The 24,669-nt window shown below is 43.0% G+C and overlaps 1 protein-coding gene across 3 annotated transcripts in view; it reads left to right on the top strand.

The window, feature by feature from the left end:
* ift122 (intraflagellar transport 122 homolog (Chlamydomonas)) overlaps nucleotides 1-24,669 on the top strand; it is a 211,307-nt gene that overhangs the window by 80,608 nt on the left and 106,030 nt on the right. For all 3 annotated transcript variants that reach the window (XR_013886242.1, XM_080184780.1, XM_080184790.1), the window contains exon 16: nucleotides 22,075-22,128. Coding sequence is in view for 2 of the 3 variants with exons in the window: in XM_080184780.1 (XP_080040906.1) it covers nucleotides 22,075-22,128 (54 nt within the window). In the remaining variant the exon portion in view is untranslated. The remainder of the gene's footprint in view (nucleotides 1-22,074; nucleotides 22,129-24,669) is intronic.

Consider the following 24,669-nt stretch of genomic DNA (forward strand, 5'->3'; position numbering starts at 1 on the left):
TGTCTATTGCGATCCTCCTCATCTGAGCAGATCCTGTGTATTCGGAGGGCTTGTCTGTAGGGGATGGCTTCTTTAACGTGTTTAGGGTGGAAGCTGGAGAAGTGGAGCATCGTGAGGTTATCTGTGGGCTTGCAGTACAGTGAGGTGCTAAGGTGACCGTCCTTAATGGAGATGCGTGTGTCCAAGAATGTAACCGACTCCAGAGAGTAGTCCATGGCGAGTCTGATGGTGGGATGGAACTTGCTAATGTCTTTGTATAGTTGTTTCAGTGATTGTTCATCATGAGTCCAAAGGAAGAAAATGTCATTGATGTATCTAGTGTATAGCATCAGACAGTGGAGCAACCACACTGCTAGAATTTGGCACGAATTTCTTGTGGGAACCACTCATGCCCAGAAACACAGCACTCTTCTTGTGGATGGTATAGCTTTTGTTTTCCAATTCAGTGGGCCCATATGTCCATGTCCAATTTTATGGCCTAAAAACGTGGCTTTTGCAAATTCACTTTTAGCCTAGAGGGTTGTTTTTCAAACTGGAGGCTTGTGACCAGTGGTGTGCCTCAGGGATCGATGCTGGGTCCACTGTTATTTGTCATTTATATTAATGATTTGGATGAGAATATAGGAGGCATGGTTAGTAAGTTTGCAGATGACACCAAGATTGGTGGCATAGTGGACAGTAAATGAGGTTATCTCGGATTGCAACGGGATCTTGATCAATTGGGTCAGTAGACTGATGAATGGCGGATGGAGTTCAATTTGGATAAATACGGGTGATGTATTTTGGTAGATTGAACCAGGGTAGGACTTACTCAGTTAATGGTAGGGCATTGGAGAGAGTTACAGAAGAGATCTAGGGGTTCATGTTCATAGCTCCTTGAAAGTGGAGTCACAGGTGGACAGAGTAGTGAAGAAGGCATTCAGCATGCTTGGTTTCATTGGTCAAATCATTGAATACAGGAGTTGGGACGTCTTGTTAAAGTTGTACAAGACATTAGTAAGATCACACTTGGAATATTGTGTACAGGTCTGGTCACCCTATTAAAGAAAGGATATTATTAAACTAGAAAGAATGCAAAAAAGATTTAGTAGGATGCTACTGGGACTTGATAGTTTGAGTTACAAGGAGAGGCTGGATAGACTGGGACTTTATTTTCTGGAGCATGGGAGGCTGAGGGGCGATCTTATAAAGTCATAAGGGGCATAGATCAGCTAGATAGTCAGTACCTTTTCCCAAAGGTAGAGGAGTCTAAAACTAGAGGGCATAGGTTTAAGCTGAGTGGGGAAAGATACAAAAGTGTCCAGAGGGGCAATTTTTTCACACAGGGTGGTGAGTGTATGGAACAAGCTGCAAGAGGTAGTAGTAGAGGCAGGTACAATTTTGTCTTTTAAAAAGCGTTTAGACAGTTACATGGGTAAGATGGGTATAAGGGGATATGGGTCAAATGTGGGCAATTGGGACTAACTTAAGGGTTTTAAAAAAAAAAGGGAGGCATGAACAAGTTGGGCCGAAAGATCTGTTTCTATGCCATAAACCTCTATGACTCTAAATTTATCACCAAGCCAACCTCCTGTAGCCGAATGAACAATTCCTTTAAATGTTCCAAATGCTCCTTCCGCATCTGACTGAAAACCACCAGATCATCGATGTACACTGCATAATTATTTAGCCTGGAAACATCCTAGTTAGTTAGTCTTTGGAATGTTGCCAACACCTTTTTTGTTAATTTTTCATTTTAAACTGATAAGGACCATTTGCCGTCACAAAAGCTGAAGCTTCCTTTGCCCTTTCTGATAAAGATGCTTGCTGGAATCCCCTAAGTAAATCAAGTGTGGTAATGAAATTTCTTGTCCCACCTTTCCAATACAGTTTGCCAATCGACGAATAGTGTACAAATCTGACTTCATAGCCACATTGACTTTTCTATAGTCCACACATATTCGTGCATCATCTGGTTTGGAACCATCACTGTAGGTGACTTCCAGTCATTGCAACTCACTTCAATATGATTCTTAAGCACGCTTTCAATCTCCCTTTGAACCTGTGCATTTTAGTGCATTAAGTTTACACAGATGCTGCTTAATTGGAACAGCATTTCCTACAGCTACATCATGCACAATTATTTTGGTATTTCCTAGTTTGTTCCTGCATATAGCTCTATCTGGTTGCAATAACTCTTTCAGGTCATTTTGATTTTATTCTGGAAGGTAACTCAGTAATCTAACCCAGTTTCTGATAGCTTCTTCATTGTCCAATCTAATTTGACGAACGTCAAATTCAGAATCATTTGGATTTGTTTCTTCAGTCTGTGTGATAACAACTAACACATTTTTCTTCTGCTTTTCTTCCCTATCAAAATATAGTTTTCGCATATTAACATGACACACTCTGTGAGTTCCTTCTTCTATCTGTTGTTCTTATCAAGTTCTTATCACTCAATTGTCTTTCGATTTGATAAGGGCCACTGAATCTTGCTTTTGATGGTTCACCTACCAGTGGTAATAATACGAATAATTTCTCCCCAATAACAGAACTAGAAATGTTTGATCTCTTATCTACTTCCTTTATCATTACATCCTGTACCACTTTCAAATGCTATCTAGCCAACTCACCAGCTCTAGTTAATCTCTCCATCAAGTTTGACAAATAATCGAACAGGGTAGCCTCAGAATGCTAACTTGCTAATTTCTCCTTGATCGCTTTAACTGATACTCTTACCTGATAACTAAAATCAATTCCAATGGACAGAATTTCATTGATTCATTAGGTGCATCCCTAATTGCAAAGAATACCAATGGAATTCCTTTATCCTAATTGTCTGAGTAATCCTAACTATTGGCCCTCAACATGGTCTTTGAAGTTTGATGCCACCATTATAACACTGCGATTCTGGATGATACACAGTTGATTTAAATTGCTTTACTCTTAAGCTCTCCATAACTTCCCTGAATAACTTAGATGTAAATTTGGATCCCTGATCTGATTGGATTTCTGTGGGCAGTCCGCACCTGATACAAAATTTAAGGAACTCCTCCACAACCCTCCTAGCTGTAATATTACCTAATGGAATGGCCACCAGAAATCTAGTAGACGTATCCATTATGGTCAACAACAACTAATTCCCATCTTTTATTTTAGGCAAGGGTTCCTTGCAATTAACTAGGACTGTAGTAAAATGTTCCTCAAGTGCTGGAATGGGTTTTAATGGTGCTGGTTTGATTACCACTTGAGGTTTTCCTGTTACCCTGACATGTGACATGTACGGCAAAATTCAACCACATTCTTATGCAGTCCAGGCCGATAAAAGTGCTTATTTTTGCTTGAGTTTTCCTTACCCCAAAATGACCTATTGGAACCTCATGCACTACCCGCAAAATATCCTTTTTATAACCCACCTGTAATACAACTTGATGAACTTCTGCCCATTTTTAATCTGCCTGAATATGTGAAATTCTCCACTTCCTCATTAAGACATTACTTCTTATGTAATAACACTCGGATAAACACTCAGATTTTCCTTCTATGTATGCTTTCTGATACAACTGCTTTATCTCTGTGTCTTTCTGTTGTAATTCTGCCATCCTTCCTCAACTAAAGAATCTGCTTCATCTTCCAACTGTTGCTTATCAACCATCTGGTCAAAGATTGTTTCTGATAACTAAACCTCAGCCTTCTTATCTTTAGAACATAAGAAATAGGAGCAGGAGTAGGCCATCTCGCCCCTCAAGCCTGCCCCACCATTCAGTAAGATCATGGCTGATCTGAAGTGGATCAGTTCCACTTAGCCGCCTGCTCCCCATAACCCTTAATTCCCTTATCACTCAGAAATCTATCTACCTGTGACTTAAACATATTCAACGAGGTAGCCTCCACCACTTCAATGGGCAGAGAATTCCAGAGATTTACCACCTGAGAGAAGAAGTTCCTCATCAACTCTATTCTAAACTGCCCCCTCCCCCCCGTATTTTGAGGCTGTGCCCTCTAGTTTTGGTTTCCTTTCTAAGTGGAAAGAATCTCTCTACCTCTACTCTATCTAGCCCCTTCATTGTCTTATATGTCTCTATAAGATCCCCCCTCAGCCTTCTAAACTCCAACGAATACAGGCCCAATCTACTCAATCTCTCCTCATAAGCTAACCTCCTCATCTCTGGTAGCAACCTTGTGAACCATCCCTGTGGTCCCTCCGAGGCCAATATATCCTTTCGCAAATAAGGGAACCAAAATTGCACACAGTACTCCAGTTGCGGCCTCACCAGTACCCTGTACAGTAGCAAAAAGACCTCCCTGCTTTTATATTCTATCCCCCTCGCGATAAAGGCCAATACTCATTGATTTCTCCTCCTCTTGTCTCAAACATTTGTAGCTTTGTAATCTTGTTACCACACAGTCAGATAACATCTCAGGACATGCTCACTGCAAGACCTCAGTTGTTTGATTTTTCACTCGCTTTTCAATCACAGTAGGTATCACTTTCACCTGTGACACAACTATATCGTTACCTAGGATAAACTGTGCCCCTGAAAAAGATAACCTCTATTATGCCTACCGCCATTTCTTCACTTTTCACCAGACTGTCCAACCTTACCTTACCGAACAGAACACTGCTCTCTTCACCATTAATTCCACGCCACATATTACTACCTTTTCTGGGAATACTCCTTTGAACTACCTATCTCCTCATCTCTCACCATTAAAGATTGTCTTGGTCCTGTATTGCTTTAGATCTTAATCTCTTCGCCTACTCCACAATGTACACATGAGTAACCTTACCCAGATAAATAAAACCCTTAAAAAGATCTGACATTTGTCTATCAACCAATCTCTGACCAGACTGTACGTTCTTTGCACCTCTTCTGGAAGGTGCTACATGGGAGGGTCATGGAGGTTGGTTGCTTCACATCCTTTAAAAAGTACCTGGATGAGCACTTGGCACATCTCAACATTCAAGGTTATGGGCCAAGTGCTGGTAATTGGGATTTATTTCTCAAATGTCAGTGCAGACTTGGTAGGCCAAAGGGCCTCTTCTGTACTGTGATTCTAAATGACATTAAGTTAAAATGGTCCTTTGGAGAGGTGGTTCATAAATGATGGGCCAAATGGCTTCCTTCTGCGCAGTACCAACTCTGTTATTCTGTGATACCATTTGCCTTCTTCATTGTTTGCTTTAGTTTTTGGTGACTTATGAACCACAACACCCATTTGAAGTTTCCAGCCTCCTGCCATTTAGTAAAGCTTGTATTTCTGTATTTCCCATCAGAGTAGATAACCTTACATTTCTCGACATTGTGTTTCACCTGCTGAAATTTTGCCGATGTGCTGAGCCTCTCCAAATCCCCTTGAAGTATCTTTGCATCCTTTTCACAACTCACATTTCAATGTTGTCATCTGGAAACTTAGAAATATTACCTTTTACCCGCACATCCATACCATTGTGTTTAGCTGAGGTACAAGCAATGGATTCTTGTGGTACTCCACGAGTCACTGCTTGCCAACTTATAATTGGTGGAAACTTTATGCCATTCCTTTGGTCAAATAAAATCTTTGATTTCTTTTATTAGGCACAGTTGGAATATTTTCCTTATTGCGTTTTTGCTCATTAGAGGAATGGCTGGGCAGTGGGAAGTCCTGAAAGAGTTCAGATCTTGTGGAACAAAGCCTTGACTCTCATATTAATGGATTAGGTTATAGCACAAATGCAAAAACTCTGAATTGCCACTGGATGGCATTCATCAATAATAGTTCCTATCCCAGAATCAGAGTACTAAGATTGTTTAAGGCATAGAGAGAGGCTATTTGGCCCATTGTATCTGCACTGGCTCTCTGAAAGGGCAATTTACCTCATGCCACTCTCCCACCTTATCCCCATAACCCACACATTCTTCCTTTGCAGATAACTGTCTAATTCGCATTTGGATGGTTAATATGAACCCACTTTGAACATACCATCTGGCAGTGCATTCCATACCTTAACCATTCTTTGTGTAAAACTGTTTCCTCATGTGACTTTTGCTTTGTCTGCTGATCATTTTAAATCTGTGCCCTCTCTTTCTCCATTGTTTCATGAGTGGGAGCAGTTACTCCCTACCTACTCTGCCTAGCCCCCTCATGATGTCTCCTCTCAACCTTCTTTTCTCAAGGAAAACAGTCCCAACATCTTCAGTCTATCTTCATGATTGAAGTTCTTCATTCCTGGAACCATTCTTGAGAATCTTTCTGCACTCTCTCTAATGCTTTCACATCTGGCTTAAAGTATGGTGTGGTGCCCAGAATTGAAAACAGTATTGCAATTAAGGGTAAACCATTGTTTTATACAAGTTCAACATGACCTCCTTGCTCTTGTACTCTATGCCCCTATTAATAAAGCCCAGAATACTATCCGCTTTATTAACTGCTTTCTCCACCTACCCTGCCATCATCAATAACTTCTGGACATCAACACCCAGGTGTTATGAATGTGTTGGTAGATCCAAAACCACCTGCATTTCAAAAAATATTTCACAGGTTGTGAGTTGCAATTATGAGATTAGCAGGTGTAGACAGACCAAAGTGCAAACGTCACACAGATAGTCACCTAACACCAGAATTGATGCTGGCGCTGAGGCATCAGTGCTAACCACTATGCTACTATGCTGCCCAGATAGATCTATTGAATTGCATGTTGTTAAGGCCCCATCAGAATTGGTGCCCCCTCCCTCCATGACCTTGGAATTCTCAGATCTCCTTCCCACTTGCTTCTCCACTGACACCGTGACACCACAATTGTTCTCCTCCCCATTATGGTATCTCCTATACTCCTGCCCATGGGACTTATCTTTCCAAAGGTCCCAGGATTATTGTCCAATTGAGAAATCACATCTAATGTTGGACCCTGTGTTTCAAGTTTTTCAAGATGCGCTGACTGGGTATAGTCTGTAACTTGTCTGTCGCAAACAACGACGAGGCAAAACCTAAGTATCACTTCTGGGCACTGTAGCGCTGTGTTTAACCAGGTTGAAGAGTTGTCGAGCAATCTGATTATCCAACAGCTCTCATGAGCAGGGCTTCCTTCCAAGGATAGATGGAAGTCTTGCCAATTGCCAATCAACACTCAAATGAGCGTGAAATGGCAGGGGGCTTCCGAGAATAGATGATAGCACATTATATGCTGACTTTCAGGGTAATGAGAGCCGATCACTCACCATCCTTAAAATTGTTCCCAATGTTTCAGTTTAATACAAAAAAAATTATATGTCGACCATTTGTCCCAAAGACCGAAAATCATTTCAAACTGCTGTTCTCAACAGACAAGTTACAAATCCTGTACCTAGCCAGCCGGAACTTACAAAACTCAAAATACAGCGTCTAACATTAGATGCGATTCTTCAACTAGACAATAATCCTCAGTGTGCTAAGAGTTATGCTGACAACTAATTTAAGGTTGTCAGGTGAGCTTGCAATGTGGTGCACTTCCTTGTACTAGATACATTAATACACAAGACAGACAGACTCTTTGCAGACAGAAGTAACATATACACATTGTGCCTGTTTTAGCTAAACCAAGTAAGCGACAGCCAACCAAAAGACAGGAGGTAGGCTGGGGCTGTTTTCCTTCAGAGGAGGTCATGGGTTGATCTAATTGAGGTGTACAAAGTTATGAGAGGCCTGGACAGGATATGTAGGAAAGACTTATTTTCCCTAGCTGAGGGGTCAGTTACTAGGGGGTGTAGAATTAAGATGATTGCTAGAAGGATTTGAGGGGACATGAGGAAAAACCTTTTACTCAGAGGGTGGTGAGCACCTGGAATTCACTGTCTATGTTTGTGGTTAAGGCAGGAATACTCAACTCATTTTAAAAATACTTGAATCAGCATCTGAAGCGCTGTGAGTTGCAAGGCTACGAACCAGGTGCTGGGAGATGGAATTAAAATGAGTGGCTAGTTTATTTTTTCTCTTTTTGGCCAGTGCAGACATGATAAGCTAATGGCCTGTTTCTGCACCATAACTTTTCTTTGGTTCTAAGGTTAACTGATTCATTCCCCAGGGCAATTCTTTGGTCAATCAGTGCCAAGCTGCCTGGCTCAAATTTCAAACTATATTTGGCAGTTATCTATCAGTCACCATTAACTGGTAAAGCCAATCGTAGTCCACTTGCCAACCAATCAGCAAGCTCTTTTCATACGGTATACATTGTTGTTTTTCTCTTATATTGGTATCCTTGTGAACGATCCTGATGAGTACAAGACAAAAAACTTTCACACATCTCTTTTTTTCAGCAGCACTCAAATTCTATACTACCACACAACTAAAGAAAATATTGTGTGGTTTTATCAAAGTAAATATTGGAAAAGAAATATAACATGTGAATTGCAAAAGAAAGCCACAGTTAATCTCCTCTCTATGCTCACGTGAAAGAGTACAACAAACCGGCTGCTGGAGACCTTGCCATGCAGCACCAGTGACCGTACCATCTGAGATCCTGTTACAGATAAACTTAACATTTGGATTAAGAACAATTACTAAGAAAGCAAATAATTTATTCAGTCATTTTTTTTTCCCCAGTGATCACTAATTCACCTGGCACAAGAACACATAAGGCTATATGTTAAAACTGAGGAATCTGGTCTCTCAAACCTGGCTGTGTTAACTGTGAACATGTCCCAAATTGGAAGCACCGGTTCATGGCAGTGTATAGTTTTGTCTATTGGAGTGATGTAAGGGGCCACACGTGAACCCAGTAAGAACATTATCCAGCCCAGTCATTGTATAACACTTATTAAAGACTATTTATTACAATAAAGGAAAGACACATATACACAAACAGGACTACATTAATCTCAGACAGCTAATTCCAAAAACTACTAAACACACCCACACAGCTTAAGTAGGAATTACCCTTCTGATCCAAGTACATGTACATGGCCTAAACGCTTTCACGGTGTCAGTGGGGAGGCAAGTGGGAAGGAGATCTGAGAATTCCAAGGTCATGGAGGGAGGGGGCACCAATTCTGATGGGGCCTTTGTTATAAAGCAGAGGTGGATCCCCCCTCCAAGAACTAACACCTAATTACTTGGACTACCTTGCCCTATAATCTGTAAAAAGTCAGCGTGAAGTGGTATGATCTGCTCTTCAGCAACCTATAGTGGTTAAATCAAAATAAATTCCCTACTGTCTCTCAAATCAACAAGTAACAGTTTGTTTATCTAACTAACAGTTAACAAGTTAACTAAACTATTAACAAACCAAATAAAGAGAACAAAAAACAAAGTAAATTACAGCACAGGAACAGGCCCTTTGGGCCTCCAAGCCTGCATTAATCAGCATTTAGTCTGCATTTAGTCAAGTCTGACTTAACTAAAGCCCCCGACCCTTCTGGAGAACATATCCCTCTTTTCCCATCTCATTCATAAGAACATAAGAAATAGGAGCAGGAGTAGGCCACCTAGCCCTTCGAGCCTGCCCCGCCATTCAACAAGATCATGGCTGATCTGAAGTGGATCAGTTCCACTTTCCCGCTTTCTCCCCATAACCCTTAAGTCCCTTGTCTATCAAAAACCTATCTACCCGTGACTTAAATATATTCCATGAGGTAGCCTCCACCACTTCAACGGGCAGAGAACTCCAGAGACTCACCACCCTTTGAGTGAAGAAGTTCCTCCTCAACTCCAATCTAAACTGCATTCCCCCCCCCTTATCTTGAGGCTGATCCCTCTAGTTCTGCTATCCTTTCTAATCCTTTCTATCTCTCTACCTCTACCCTATCTATCCCCTTCATTATCTTATATGTCTCTATAAGATCCCCCCTCAGCCTTCTAAACTCCAACGAGTACAGACCCAGTCTATTCAATCTTTCCTCATAAGCTAACCCCCTCATCTCTGGTATCAGCCTGGTGAACCTTCTCTGTACTCCCTCCAAGGCCAATATATCCTTTCGCAAATGCGGTGACCAAAACTGCACACACTACTCCAGTTGCGGCCTCACCAGTACCCTGTACAGTTGCGGCAAGACCTCCCTGCTTTTATATTCTATCCCCCTTGCTATAAAGGCCAGCATTCCATTCACCTTCTTGATCACCTGCTGCACCTGCAGACTGGGTTTTTGTGATTCGTGCACAAAGACCCCCAGGTCCCTCTGCACCATAGCATGCTGCAGCTTTTCACCCTTTATAAATAATAATCCCTCCTACTATTATCTCTACCAAAGTGGATAACCTCACATTTGCTAATGTTGTGCTCTATCTGCCAGGTCCTCGCCCACTCACTCAGCCTATCCAGATCTCACTGCAGACTTTCCACGCCTTCCATGCACTTTGCTTTTCCACTGATCTTCATGACATAAGCAAATTTCGTTACTCTACATTCAGCCCCCTCCTCCAGATGTAAATGGTAAACAGTTGAGGCCCCAGCACCGATCCCTGCAGCACTCCACTAGTCACCAAATGCCAACCAGAAAAGCACCCATTGATTCCAACTCTCTGCTTCCTGTTAGACAATCAATCCTCAATCCACGCTAACATCTTATCCCCAACTCCGTGCACCCTAACCTTCTGCAGCAACCTTTTGTGAGGCACCTTATCAAACGCCTTCTGGAAATCTAAAAACACCACATCCACCGGTTCCCCTCTGTCCACCGCACTAGTCACATCCTCATAGAAATCCAGTAAATTTGTTAAACATGACTTCCCCTTCACGAATTCGTGCTGCGCCTGCTTGATCAAACCATTCTTTTCTAGGTGCCTCGCTATTTCTTCTTTGATGACATATTCTAGCATTTTACCAACTACGGATGTTAAGCTAACCGGCCTATAATTCGCTGCCTTTTGTCTGCTACCTTTTTTAAACAGTGGCGTAACATTAGCCATTTACCAATCTTCCGGCACTTCCCCAGAATCCAGCAAATTTTGATAAATAATTACTAAGGCATTCGCTATCACCTCTGCCACTTCTTTCAGAACCCTGGGATGTATTCCATCCAGTCCCGGGGATTTGTCTACCTTCAGTCCCGTTAGCCTATCAAGCACTACCTCTCTAGTGACAGTAATTGCATTAAGGACCTCAACTCCTACCATCTTTCTATCTTCAATATTCGGCAAGCTATTTGTGTCCTCCTCTGTGAAGACCGACACAAAAAACTTATTCAAAGCCTCAGCCATTTCCTCGTTACCCACCGCTAAATCCCCTCTCTCGTCCTCCAAGGGTCCAACATTCACTCTAGCCAGTCTCCTCTTTATATATTTGTAAAAACATTTACTATCATTTTTTATATTTAGACCTAGTTTAGCTTCATACTCTATCTTTCCTTTCTTTATCGCTTTCTTTGTCATTCTTTGTTGTTTTTTAAATCTTTCCCAATCTTCTAATTGCCCACTATTTTTAGCCGCTCTGAACGCATCAGCTTTTAATTTAATACTTTCCTTTATTTCCTTCGATAACCACGGCTGGTTATCTCTTCTCTTACAGCCCTTCTTTACCGTTGGAATATATTTCTGCTGAGTACTGAAAAAGATCTCCTTAAAAATCCTCCACTGTTCCTCAACCGTCTTGCCAACCAATCTGCGCCCCCAATCTACATTCGCCAATTCCGCTTTCGTCTTATCATACTCCCCTCTGTTCAAACAGAGGACACAGTTTTGGGACCCTACTTTCTCATCCTCCATCAACATCAGAAATTCAACCATACTATGATCACTCGTCCCAAGAGGATCCCTCACAAGAAGAACCCTAATTCTACCTGCCTCATTACACAGAACCAGATCTAAGATAGCTCGCTCCCTCATAGGTTCCGTTACATACTGTTCAAGGAAACTATCCCGACAGCATTCCAAGAACTCTTCCTCAAGCCCACCGCGTCCGACTTGGGTCAACCAATCAATATGCAGATTAAAATCCCCCATAATTATCGCTGTTCCGTTTCTGCATGCATCAATTATTTGTTTGTTTATAGCCTGTCCCACCTCAAAGTTATTATTTAGACCACGCCCACCAGTATCTTTCTCCCCGTACTATTCCTTATCTCCACCCACAACGATTCCACGTTTTGCTCTTTGGAGCCTATATCTTCTCTTATTACTGCCCTGATATTATCTTTTATTAACAGAGCTACCCCACCTCCTTTTCCCTCCTGTCTGTCCTTCCTAAACGCCTGATACCCCTGCATATTCAGCTCCCAGTCCCGGTCACCCTGCCACCTGTAATGGCCACTAGATCATACCCATTTGTGCTGATTTGCGCCATCAGCTCATTCACTTCATTCCGAATGCTTTGTGCATTCAGGTAAAGTGTCTTTATACCAGCCTTTGTCTGGACCTTATTTGTAGAAACGCTACTAACCTTTCTCGTGCCCCCTACTCCTTTAATTAGCGGAACATCCTCATATTAACCTGCACACGTACCCTCTCCTTTAGACTTTGTAATTTCCTCCCCCCCCCCCCAACTAATTAGTTTAAAGCCCTATCTACAGTCCTAGTTATACGATTCGCCAGGACTCTGGCCCCAGCATGATTCAGATGAAGACTATCCCACCTGAACAGGTCCCATCTGCCCCAATATTGGTGCCAGTGCCCCATAAATTCGAACACATTCCTTCCACACCAATCTTTGAGCCACGCATTATCTCCTTAATCCTATTTACCCTGTGCCAATTTGCGCGCGGTTCAGGTAGTAATCCAGAGATAACCACCTTGAAGTACACTTCATGTACTTGTCAAGATGCCCCTTAAAAGTCACTACCATATCTACTTTCACTACCTCCCCCGGCAACGAGTTCCAGGCACCCACCACTCTCTGTGTGAAAACTCTGCCTCGTACACCTATTTTAAACCTTGACCCTCGCACCTTAAACCTATGCCCCCTAGTAATTGACTCTTCCACCCTGGGAAAAAGCTTCTGACTGTCCACTCTGTCCATACCTCATAATCTTGTAGACTTCTATCAGATCTATCCTCAATCTCCATTGCCCCAGTGAGAACAAACCAAGTTTCTCTAACCACTCCTCATAGCTAATGCCCTCCATACCAGGCAACATCCTGGTAAATATTTTCTGTACTCTCCCCAATGCCTCCTACCAGCCTCTGGTAGTGTGGTGACCAGAATTGAACACTATATTCCAAGTGCGCTCTAACTAACATTCTATAAAGCTGCAACATGACTTGCCAATTTTTAAACTCAATACCCCGGCCGATGAAGGCAAGCATGCCGTATGCCTTTTTAACTACCTTTCTCCACCTGCATTGCCACTTTCTGTGACCTGTGTACCTGTACACCCAAATCCCTTTGCCTATCAATACTCTAAAGGGTTCTGCCATTTGCTATATATGTCCTATCTGTATTAGAGTTTCCAAAATGCATTACCTCACATTTGTCCAGATTAAACTCCATCTGCCATCTCTCCGTCCAAGTCTCCAACTGATCTATATCCTGCTGTATCCTCTGATGGTCCTCATTGCTATCTGCAAATCCACCAACCTTTGTGTCATCCGCAAACTTATTAATCAATCCAGTTACATTTTCCTCCAAATCATTTATGTATATTACAAACAGCAAAGGTCCCAGCACTGATCCCTGAGGAACACCATTTGTCACAGCCCTCCACTCAGAAATGCACCCTTCCACTGCTACCCTCTGTCTTCTTTGTCCGAGTAAAAAGTCTGACAACACCAGGTTTTAGTCCAACCTATTTATTTGATAATATTCTCACAAGCTTTCGAGGGGTTACCCTCTTCGTCAGGTGAATGGAGAGTTCTGGCCTCAGACAGAGCATATAAAGCACAGACAGTTTAGAGATTACTGATTAAAATGCGAATCCTTACACCTAACCTGCTGTTCAAGACCTGAAGTGGCTGACAATGTGAGTGGTAGGAGCACTGATCACAGTTTAAAGAGATGTGTATTGTCTCCAGACAGTACAGTAAGTGAGGTTTTGCAAACCCAGGCAAGTCACGGGGGTTACAGATAGTGCGACATGAACCCAAGATCCCTGTTGAGACCGTCCTCATGTGTGCGGAACTTGGCTATCAGTCTCTGCTCAGCGACTCTGCGCTGTCGTGTGTTGTGAAGGCCGCCTTGGAGAATGCTTACCCGAAGGTCAGAGGCTGAATGCCCGTGACCACTGAAGTGTTCGCCAACAGGAAGGGAACAGTCTTGCCTGGTGACTGTCGAGCGATGTTCATTCATCCGTTGTCGTAGCGTCTGCATGGTCTCCCCAATGTACCATGCTTCGGGACATCCTTTCTTGCAACGTATCAGGTAGACAATGTTGACCGAGTTGCCCTGTCACAGCAACCTCTGCAAGACATGCCGGATCATCGACGTGGATACCATCATCACACGTGAGAATACCATCCACCAGGTACATGGTAAATACTCTTGCAACTCGGCCAACATTGTCTACCTGATACGTTGCAAGAAAGGATGTCCCGAAGCATGGTACATTGGGGAGACCATGCAGACGCTACGACAACGGATGAATGAACATCGCTCGACAGTCACCAGGCAAGACTGTTCCCTTCCTGTTGGCGAACACTTCAGTGGTCACGGGCATTCAGCCTCTGACCTTCGGGTAAGCATTCTCCAAGGCGGCCTTCACAACACACGACAGCGCAGAGTCGCTGAGCAGAGACTGATAGCCAAGTTCCGCACACATGAGGACGGTCTCAACAGGGATCTTGGGTTCATGTCGCACTATCTGTAACCCCCGTGACTTGCCTGGGTTTGCAAAACCTCACTTACTGTACTGTCTGGAGACAATACACATCTCTTTAAACTGTGATCAGTGCTCCTACCACTCACATTGTCAGCCACTTCAGGTCTTGAACAGCAGGTTAGGTGTAAGGATTCGCATTTTAATCAGTAATCTCTAAACTGTCTGTGCTTTATATGCTCTGTCTGAGGCCAGAACTCTCCATTCACCTGACGAAGAGGGTAACCCCTCGAAAGCTTGTGAGAATATTATCAAATAAATAGGTTGGACTAAAACCTGGTGTTGTCAGACTTTTTACTGTGTTTACGCCAGTCCAACGCCGGCATACCCACATCATTCTTTGTCCGAGCCAGTTTTGTATTCACCTTGCCAGCTCACCTCTGATCCCATGCGACTTCACTTTCTGCACCAGTCTGCCATGAGGGACCTTGTCAAAGGCCTTACTGAAGTCCATGTAGACAACATCCACTGATCTACCCTCCTCAATTATCTTCATCACTTCCTCGAAAAACTTGATCAAGTTCATGAGACACAGCCTCCCCTTCTCAAACCATGTTGCCTCTCACTAATACACTGACTTATTTCCAATTGGGAATAAATCCTGTCTCGAAGAATCCTCTTCAGTAATTTCCCTACCACTGATGTAAGGCTCATCGGCCTGTAATTACCTGGATTATTCTTGCTACCCTTCTTAAACAAAGGAACAACATTGGCTATTCTCCAATCCTCTGGGACCTCCCCTGTAGCCAGCAAGGATGCAAAGATCTCTCTCAGGGCCCCAGCAATTTCTTTCCTTGCCTTTCTCAGTATTCTGGGGTATATCCCATCAGGCTCTGGAGACTTGCAAAACTTAATGTTTCTGAAGAACCCCAATACCACCTCCTTTTTGATCTCAATATGACTCAAACTATCTCTACATCCTTTTCCAGACTCATCATCCACCAAGTCCTATTTGAATACTGATGCAAAGCACTCATTTAATACCTTGCCCATTTCCTCTGACTCCATGCATAAATTCCCTCCCTTGTCCCTGAGTGGGCCAACCCTCTCCCTGGTTACCCTCTTGTTCTTTATTTATGTATAAAAAGCCTTGGGATTTTGATTAATCCTGCTGACTAATGCTTTTTTGTGACCCCTTCTTACTCCTTGCTTAAGTTTCTTTCTACTTTCCTTGTATTTCACATTTGCTTCACGTGTTCCCAGCCTCCTCGCTTTGACAGATGCTTCCTTTTTCTCTTTGACTAGGCTCACAATATCTCTTGTTATCCAAGGTTCCCAAGACTTGCCATACTTATCCTTCATCCTCACAGGAATGTGCCGGTCCTGAATCTCTATCAATTTACACTTGAAAGCCTCCCACGTGCCAGATGTTGATTTGCCCTCAAACACCTGCCCCCAATCTACATTCTTCAGTTCCTGCCTAATATTGTTGTAATTAGCCTTTCCCCAATTTAGCACCTTAACTTGAGGATTACACTTATCTTCATCCATCAGTACCTTAAAACTTATTGAATTGTGGTCACTGTTCCCGAACTGCTCCCTTACTGAAACATCGAGCACCTGGCCGAGCTCATTCCCCAGTACCAGATCCAGTGTGGTCCCTTCCTTAGCTGGACTATCTACACACTGTTTCAGGAAGTATGGAGCCTCTCTTGGAGGCTCCTTACAAACTCTGCTGCATCCACACCCCTGGCACTAAGTGAGTCCCAGTCAATATAGGGGAAATTAAAATCTCCCACCACAACAACCCTGTTACTTTTACATCTTGCCAAAATCTGCCTATGTATCTGTTCCTCTGTCTCCCACTGTCTGTTAGGTGGCCTATTGTAAACCCCCAACATTGTGGCTATACCTTTCCTATTCCTGAGCTCTGCCCATATTGCCTCGCTGTATGAGCCCTCTGAGGTGTCCTCCCAGAGTACAGCTGTGATATTCTCCTTAACCAGTGGTGCAACTTCTCCCAACCCTTTCACATCACCCTCTAGCCTGCCTGAAATATCTGTATCCTGGAATGTTATACTGCCAATCCTGTCCTTCCCTTAACCAAGTCTCTGTAATGGCTACAACATCATAGTTCTTAGTACTAATCCAAGCTCTAAATTCATCTGCCTTTCCTGTTACACTTCTGATATTGAAACAAATGCACTTCAGTCCACCAGACCTTCTTGGATTAGCAATCCCACCTTGCCTGCTGTTTCTCTGAGTCTTTCTGGCCCGGGTCCTTGTGCATGAGTCGCAAAAACCCAGCCTGCAGGTGCAGCAGGTGGTCAGGAAGGCGAATGGGATGCTGGCCTTCATAGCGAGGGGGATTGAATATAAAAGTAGGGAGGTCTTGCTGCAGCTGTATAGGGCATTGGTGAGGCCGCAGCTGGAGTACTGTGTGCAGTTTTGGGCGCCGCACCTGCGCAAGGATATTTTGGCCTTGGAGGGAGTGCAGAGGAGGTTTACTAGGCTGATACCGGAGTTGAGGGGGTTGAGCTATGAGGAGAGGCTGAATAAACTAGGCTTGTACTCGTTAGAGTTTAGAAGAATGAGGGGAGATCTCATTGAGACGTATAAGATGATGAATGGGATGGATAGGATAGAGGTGGAAAGACTCTTCCCGCTCAAAAAAGACAGTAGGACTCGGGGGCACAGCCTCAAGATAAAGGGGGGGCGGTTCAGAACGGAGTTGAGGAGGAACTTCTTCACTCAAAGGGTGGTGAATCTCTGGAATTCTCTGCCCGTTGAAGTGGTGGAGGCTGCCTCGCTAAATATTTTTAAGAAGCGGGTTGATGGGTTTTTGATAAGAGAGGGGATTGAGGGTTATGGGGAGAGGGCGGGAAAGTGGAACTGAGCCACGACAGATCAGCCATGATCTTATTGAATGGCGGGGCAGGCTCGAAGGGCCAGATGGCCTACTCCTGCTCCTATTTCTTATGTTCTTATGTTCTTATGTTCTTATTCTCTGGTTCCCCTTCAACAAATTCACCTTTGCTTTGGTTCCCATCCCCCTGCCAAACTAGTTTAAATCCTCCCATGTAACACTAGCAAACCTCCCGCCAGAATATTTGTGCCCTTCCAGTTTAGGTGCAACCCGTCCATCTTGTACAGGTCTCATCTTCCTCGGAAGAGACCCCAATAGTCCAGATATCTGAAACCCTCCCTCCTACACCAGCTGTGTAGCCACGTGTTGAGCTGCACTATCTTTCTATTCCTAGCCTCATTAGCACATGGCACAGGAAGTAATCCTGAGATTACAACCCTAGAAGTCCTGCTTTTTAACTTTCTACCTAACTCCCTAAACTGCTGCAGTAGGACCTCATCACTCTTCCTGCCTATGTCATTATGACCTCTGGCTGTTCACCCTCTCCCTTCAGAGTGCTTTCTGTCTGTTCAGAGACATCCTGGACCCTGGCACCAGGGAGACAATGTACCATCCTGGCACCTATCTGCATCCCTAACTATAGAGTTCCCTATAACTATTGCTGTAGTCCTCCTTGTCCCTCCCTGCTTAACAACAGAGCCAACCCTGGTACCACTACTTTGGCTGCTGCTGGTAGCACCTGATTGCCCATCTCCCCCAACAGTATCCAAAATAGTATACTTGTTAGAGAGGGGGATGACCACAGGGGATTCCTGCACTGACTGCCTGCCCCTTCTGGTGGTCACCCACCTATCTGCCTGCACCTTTGATGTGACCACGTCTCTAAAGCTCCTATCTATGACATTTTCTGCTTCCTTCATGCTCCTAAGTGCGCCCACCTGCTGCTCCAATGTGCCCAATAAAACGATAGAATGCTGTTCAGATAAATACAATTCCCACTCATTAACAAAAAATAGAATTGCTGTCACACTCTAAATTACAACTATGGTTTTGTGTTTTCTAGAATATTCTGGGCCTTCGCTGTTGATTCTTTTTTCTTTTATCTTCTTTGGTACCTTTGCTATCGAGATGGTGCTTTCTCTTAGCACATAAATGAGGCCAAGAGAGCCAGCAATTCTCTCTCTCTGGAGCTGAGAGGTAAACTCATTGCTGTTACTTTGGCAGATGGCAGTTGCTGTCTTCTTTTGTCGCACTACCTCCCTTCTTTTATACCTGTGATGACATATCAATATTTCCCACAGTAGGATTGGTCCTAGGTTGCCAAAACCATCAGATTTAAATTTATTAGGTTCTTGGTACCTAATTGCCTAATTCAAATTGATAGGCTGAATTGATATAATTCAAATGCCTGAAAGTCTGTTGCCTTGGTAACACTGCTGCTTAGCCTTTCAATACACATGTTTCAGTCCAGGGCTCTATATGTACTTTTTTTTTTAAATCCATAACCACGATAAAGCACCATTTTTTAAAGGGATCATACAGTGCTTCTTCCCTCGCATTTTATAATTTTATAAATACCAATCTACAATTACTCTACTGAACCTTCAGATTGAGATTATTAGATCAGTAACATAACTATTACCCATTTTGGACATGTGTTTTGTGAAGGGGATGTGGAAGGGGAATGCAGTGCCCTTTTCTAGTAATAAGTTACAAGAAATAGGAACAGGAGTAGGCTGCTAATAAGTTACAAGAAATAGGAACAGGAGTAGGCTGCTTAGCCATTGAGCCTGCTCCACTATTTGATAGGAACATGGCTGATCCAACATTCCTCACTTCCACTTTCTTGCCCTTTCCCTGTAACTTTTGATTGCCGTTATGATCAAAAATCTATCGATCTCAGCCGTACGTATATCCAAGCACTCTGGCTTCACAGCCCTCTGAGGAAAGGAGTTCCAAAGACTCTCAACATTTGGAGAGAAGGAATTCCTCCTTATTTTAGTCTTAAATTTGCACCCCTTTATTCTGAGTCTCTGCCCTCTGGTCCTAGAATCCCCTGTGAGGGGGAAACATTCTCTCAGCATTTACACTGTGAAGCCCCCTAAGAATCTTATATATTTCAATGAGATCACTTCCCATTCTTCTAAACTCCAATGAGTCGCATCCCAAGCTGTGTAACCTTTCCTCATAAGACAATCCCTCCATATCATATCATTGTGAACCTTTTCTGAACTGCTTCCAATGAAATAATATCTTCCCTTAAATAAGGGGGCCAAAACTGCTCACATTACTCCAGATCTGGTCTCACCAGATCTTATACACATGCAGCAAGACTTCCTTACTGTTATACTCCAACCTCCTTGAAATAAGGGCCAATATTCTATTAGCCTTCCTGATTACCTGCTGCACCTGTGTGCTAGCTTTCTATGTTCGTGCACAAATGCCCCCAAGTCCTTTTGTCTTACAGCTTTCTGCAGCTTTTGTCCATTTAAATAATACTGATCTTTTGTTCTCCCTTCGAAAGAGAGGAACTTCACATTTTCCCGCATTATACTCCATTTGCCAACTTAATAATTTACCCAATTAATCAATATCTCTTTGTAAACTGTTTAAACCTCTCACAACTTGCCTTTCCACCTATTTTTGTGTTTTCTGCAAATTTGGCTACAGTACATTCACTTCCTTCCTGCAAGTCTTTAATATATATTGTAAACAGTCGAGGCCCTAGCTCTGATCCCTATGGAACTTCACTGATTACAGCTGACCAAACTGAGAAACAGTCCTTTATCCCCACTTTCTGTTTCTTGCCCATTAGCCAATTCTGTATCCATGCCAATATACTATCTCCAACATGAGGGGCTCATATCTTATGACTTGATCTTTTGTGAGCTACCTTGTTGAACGGCTTTGGAAGTCCATATACAACACATCTACTGGTTCCCCACTATTCAATCTGGTTGAGGCTTCCTTGAAAAACTCTTAATAAATTAATTAGTCACAATTTCCCTTTCATGAAGCCATGTTGACTCTGCTTGATTAGATTATGATTTTCCAAATGTGTCGCTATTCCTTAATAATTGATTCCAACATTTTTCCAACAACACATCTTAGGCTAATTGGCCTATTGTTGCCTGTTTCTTGCCCCCCTCTCTTTTTGAGTAGGGTGTCACATTGGCAGTTTTCCAATCCTTCATAGTTGTGACTATCCCCAATTCCATGGAGTTTGTTTGATATTTACAATTAAGGAGTCGGAGAGGAATTTCTGAGCAGTCATCCAAGAATTTGCAGCAGTTTTCTGGTTTCAAAAAATATAATGCTGTATCTGAGGAACTCTTTCAAACTGTTTTCAACATTGTTCCAGGATGGGACAGTATCCCATTTGTAACTTCTTGACTCACCATTAGTAATATCACTGATTCTGCTGGAATTATAAGAAAGTATCATATTCAGACTGGCATTGAGAGTCTGTATTTGAACTTTCTCTCAAGTCCTTTTGATACTACCTTGAAGCAGGGTGCGTTTAAATAACAGTTGGGATGGTTTTATCACACCTATCTCCAGGCAAAAACTTGCCTCTATTTGAGGTTTCTTCTCTGGGGTGCAGTGGAAGGTAACCTTCCACACATCTGATGAAGGAACACCATTTCCGAAAGCTTGTGAGATTACTATCAAATAAACTGGTTGGACTCTAACCTGGTGTTGTGAGACTTGTTATTGTGTTTACCCCAGTCCAACACCGGCATCTCTACATCATGCAGTGGAATGGGCAGGGGATGGATCAGATCTACATCCCACTTTTTTGTGGAGCTGCACGTTGGTGCTCTAGCAGGTAGCAGTGTAACTGTTGAAAAACACTTCATCCGTACTTCATTGATGTTTGAAAGAGAAAAGGAAAGACTTGGAATTATCGAAATCATAGAAACCCTACAGTCCAGAAAGAGGCCATTTGGCCCATTGAGTCTGCACCGACCTCAAGCCCACCTAGGCCCTACCCCCATATCCCAACATATTTACCCGCTAATCCCTCTAACCTACACATCTCAGGACACTAAGGGGTAATTTTAGCATGGCCAATCAACCGAACCCACACATCTTTGGACTATGGGAGGAAACCAGAGCACCTGGAGGAAACCCACACAGACATGAGGAGAATGTGCAAACTCCACACAGTGACCCAAGCCAGGAATCGAACTCAGGTCCCTGGAGCTGTGAGGCAGCAGTGCTAACCATTGTGCTACCATGCCGCCCACGTATTGCACCATTCATAACCTCAAGATGTCCTAAAGTACTTCACAGCCCATGAAGTACAGTAACGTAGGAAACACAACAAACAATTTATAGACAGAAAGCTCTTACAAACAGCAATTAGTGCTAATAAATACTGGTCAGGACACCGGGGGAACTTCCTTGCTGCTCCTTAAATAGTACCACAAAACATTTTACAGCCACCTGAGATGGGACTGGCACCTCTGCCTGTACAGCACTCCATCAGTACAATACTGGAATGTCAGCCTGAATTACGAATTATGTATGTGCTCAAGTAGAGTAGGATTTTCATGCATGTTTTAATTTAATATTTTATTTTATTGGCAGGCATTTATCAGAGTGCGAGATCTCCGCTATCTGGAGCTTATTAGCAACATTGAGGTAAGGACACTACTTTGTAAATCATTTAACTATCTTATTATTGAGATGTTAAATTGTTTATAGTTAGCAATTGTAAAACAGTTGCCCGTATCATGATGTTACTTTGAGGCAGCAACTTCAATGTGAACTGCTTCTCACCAAATCTAAAACTGCTGCATATCCAAAGTCATGGCCCTCCAGACTTGGGAGGGGAATGGCATAATATTTCTCTGTAAATAATCTATGTAAATAATTTCTACTAAAGACTGCATGGAATGTAAATGCAGTCTGGATGTCATGTCAGCTCTAAAAATGTCAGCAAGGTCCTGTGAACAGCCAGACGCTTGTTACAGTTGCTTGCAATGCATTTTCAATATTTTACAGTACAGGTACTGCCCCCCGATACTTCAGATATAAACTGACAGTGTATTCACGAATTGCATTGCAATTTGTCCGTGCCATTTTTCAGATTTCGGATTATGTTGTTAAATGTTAAACTGTTAAATTCATAGGACAGCAGGTTAAGGCAACGTAGGTTAAGATTCAGATGGAGTAATTGTGGATTTGATAATCATAGGGACATACAGACAGCTCCACCACTGTCAACATGAGAGCTAAATGATATATTGCCTCCCTGGTGCCAGGGTAAGTTATATCATGGAGTGGGTACAGCAGGAAAAAGAAAAACCACTTTGCAGCAGGAAGGAGAAGAACCAGAGTGATAGTACATAGGAGGAAAGAATGTCAAAATCCTGCCATCAGAGTTTAAGGAGCTAGGGCGCAAATTAAAAAGTGGAACCTCACAGGTTACTCCCAGTGCCGTGTGCTAGTGAGCGCAGAAATAGAAAGGTATGGCAGGATAATGCAAGGCTAGAGATATCCCCTAGAAGGCAGGGTTTGAGATTCATAAAAACATAAGAAATAGGAGCAGGAGTAAATGCTTTATCCCTTGAACCCACTCCATCAGTCAGTGAGGTCATGGCTGATCTACTACTTCAACACCATTTTCCTGCACTATCCCTCTATCATTTGATTTTTTAATATGTGGAAAACTATCAATCTCAGTCTTGAACATAGTCAATATTTGTGCCTCCACAGCCCTCTGGGATAGAGAATACTAAAGATTTACCACATTCTGAGTGGAGAAATTTCTCTTCACCTCAGATGGCCTCCCCTCATTCTAAACTCCCCCAGCCAGGGGAAACATCCTTTCTGTATCTACCCTGTCAAATTTTGTTTGAATGAGGTCATCTTTCATTCTTCTAACCTCCAGAGAATAAAGGCCCAGTCTGTAATCCTCTGTAATAAAGACTAATATACCCCATTTGTCTTCTTAATTGATTAGGTGGATTGGCCATGCTAAAATCTTATCTCATGGATTCCTCCATCCATTCCAAGAGGTCATTTAGTGAACCTTTGTTGTACTCCCTCTATGGCAATTTTATTTTTCCTTAGGTAAGAGGGTAAAAACCACACACAGTACTCCCCAGATACAGCCTCATCAATGGCTCTGTATAGTTGCAATAAGACACCTTTATTCCAATATGCAAATCCTCTGTAATAAAAACTAACATTCCCCATTTGTCATCTTAATTGATTAGGTGGATTGCCCATGCTAAATTCTCCCTCAGTGTACCCGAATAGGCAGAGTGTGGTGACTAAGGGATTTTTACAGTAACTTCATTGCAGTGTTAATGTAAGCCTACTTGTGACACTAATAAAATAACTTTTAACTTTAATTGCTTGTTGAGGTGCATGTTAGCTTCCGTGGCTTGTGAACAAGAACACCATTTGAAGTTTAACACTTGACAGCCTCCAGCCTTTTAAAAATACCATGTGCAATTTAACAAAAAAAAATTCAAGTGCCGAATATGCAAGAAAATGGGAAAGAATTGCACTGGTTTTTTTGGCGAGCTGTACGTTGAACTCTTATGTCACTCGGTGCAAAACAAGTGTCAGGATACAATTCTCGTCAGCAGTGGGGGTGGAGGGCAGAGCCTGAACTCGCAGGAAAGCTGGCTGCTAAACTCTTGTACAGGCTTGGGTCACTGTCTGTGTGGAGTTTGCACGTTCTCCTCGTGTCTGCGTGGGTTTCCTCCGGGTGCTGCGGTTTCCTTCCACAGTCCAAAGATGTGCGGGTTAGGTTGATTGGCTATGCTAAAATTGCCCCTTAGTGTCCTGAGATGCATAGGTTAGAGGGATTAGCAGGTAAAATATGTAGGGATTTGGGGGTAGGGCCTGGGTGGGATTGTGGCCGGTGCAGACTTGATGGGCCTCTCCCTGCACTGTAGTGTTCTATGATATGATTCTATGACTCTCCCTTCACAGCACAGACATCGGGACCCTTCCCTCTACGTTGATCGCCCCTCACCCCCTGTGCCATTCTGTCACCACCCCCTGCCAATCACTTCCATCTGCAGCATTCCCTTCCTGCCTTGATCAACCCGCCTGCACAATTCGTCCCTTCGCTTGCTGATCACCATCCCTGCAGAGTTCCCTTTCCCTCCCCGACCAGCCCCGTCTGCACAGTTCACTCCCAATCACCCCCCACCACCAATTGCC

The sequence above is a fragment of the Carcharhinus amblyrhynchos genome, chromosome 3 (genome assembly GCF_965287045.1).
Source record: "Carcharhinus amblyrhynchos chromosome 3, sCarAmb.v2.hapA, whole genome shotgun sequence".
NCBI lineage: Eukaryota > Metazoa > Chordata > Chondrichthyes > Carcharhiniformes > Carcharhinidae > Carcharhinus > Carcharhinus amblyrhynchos.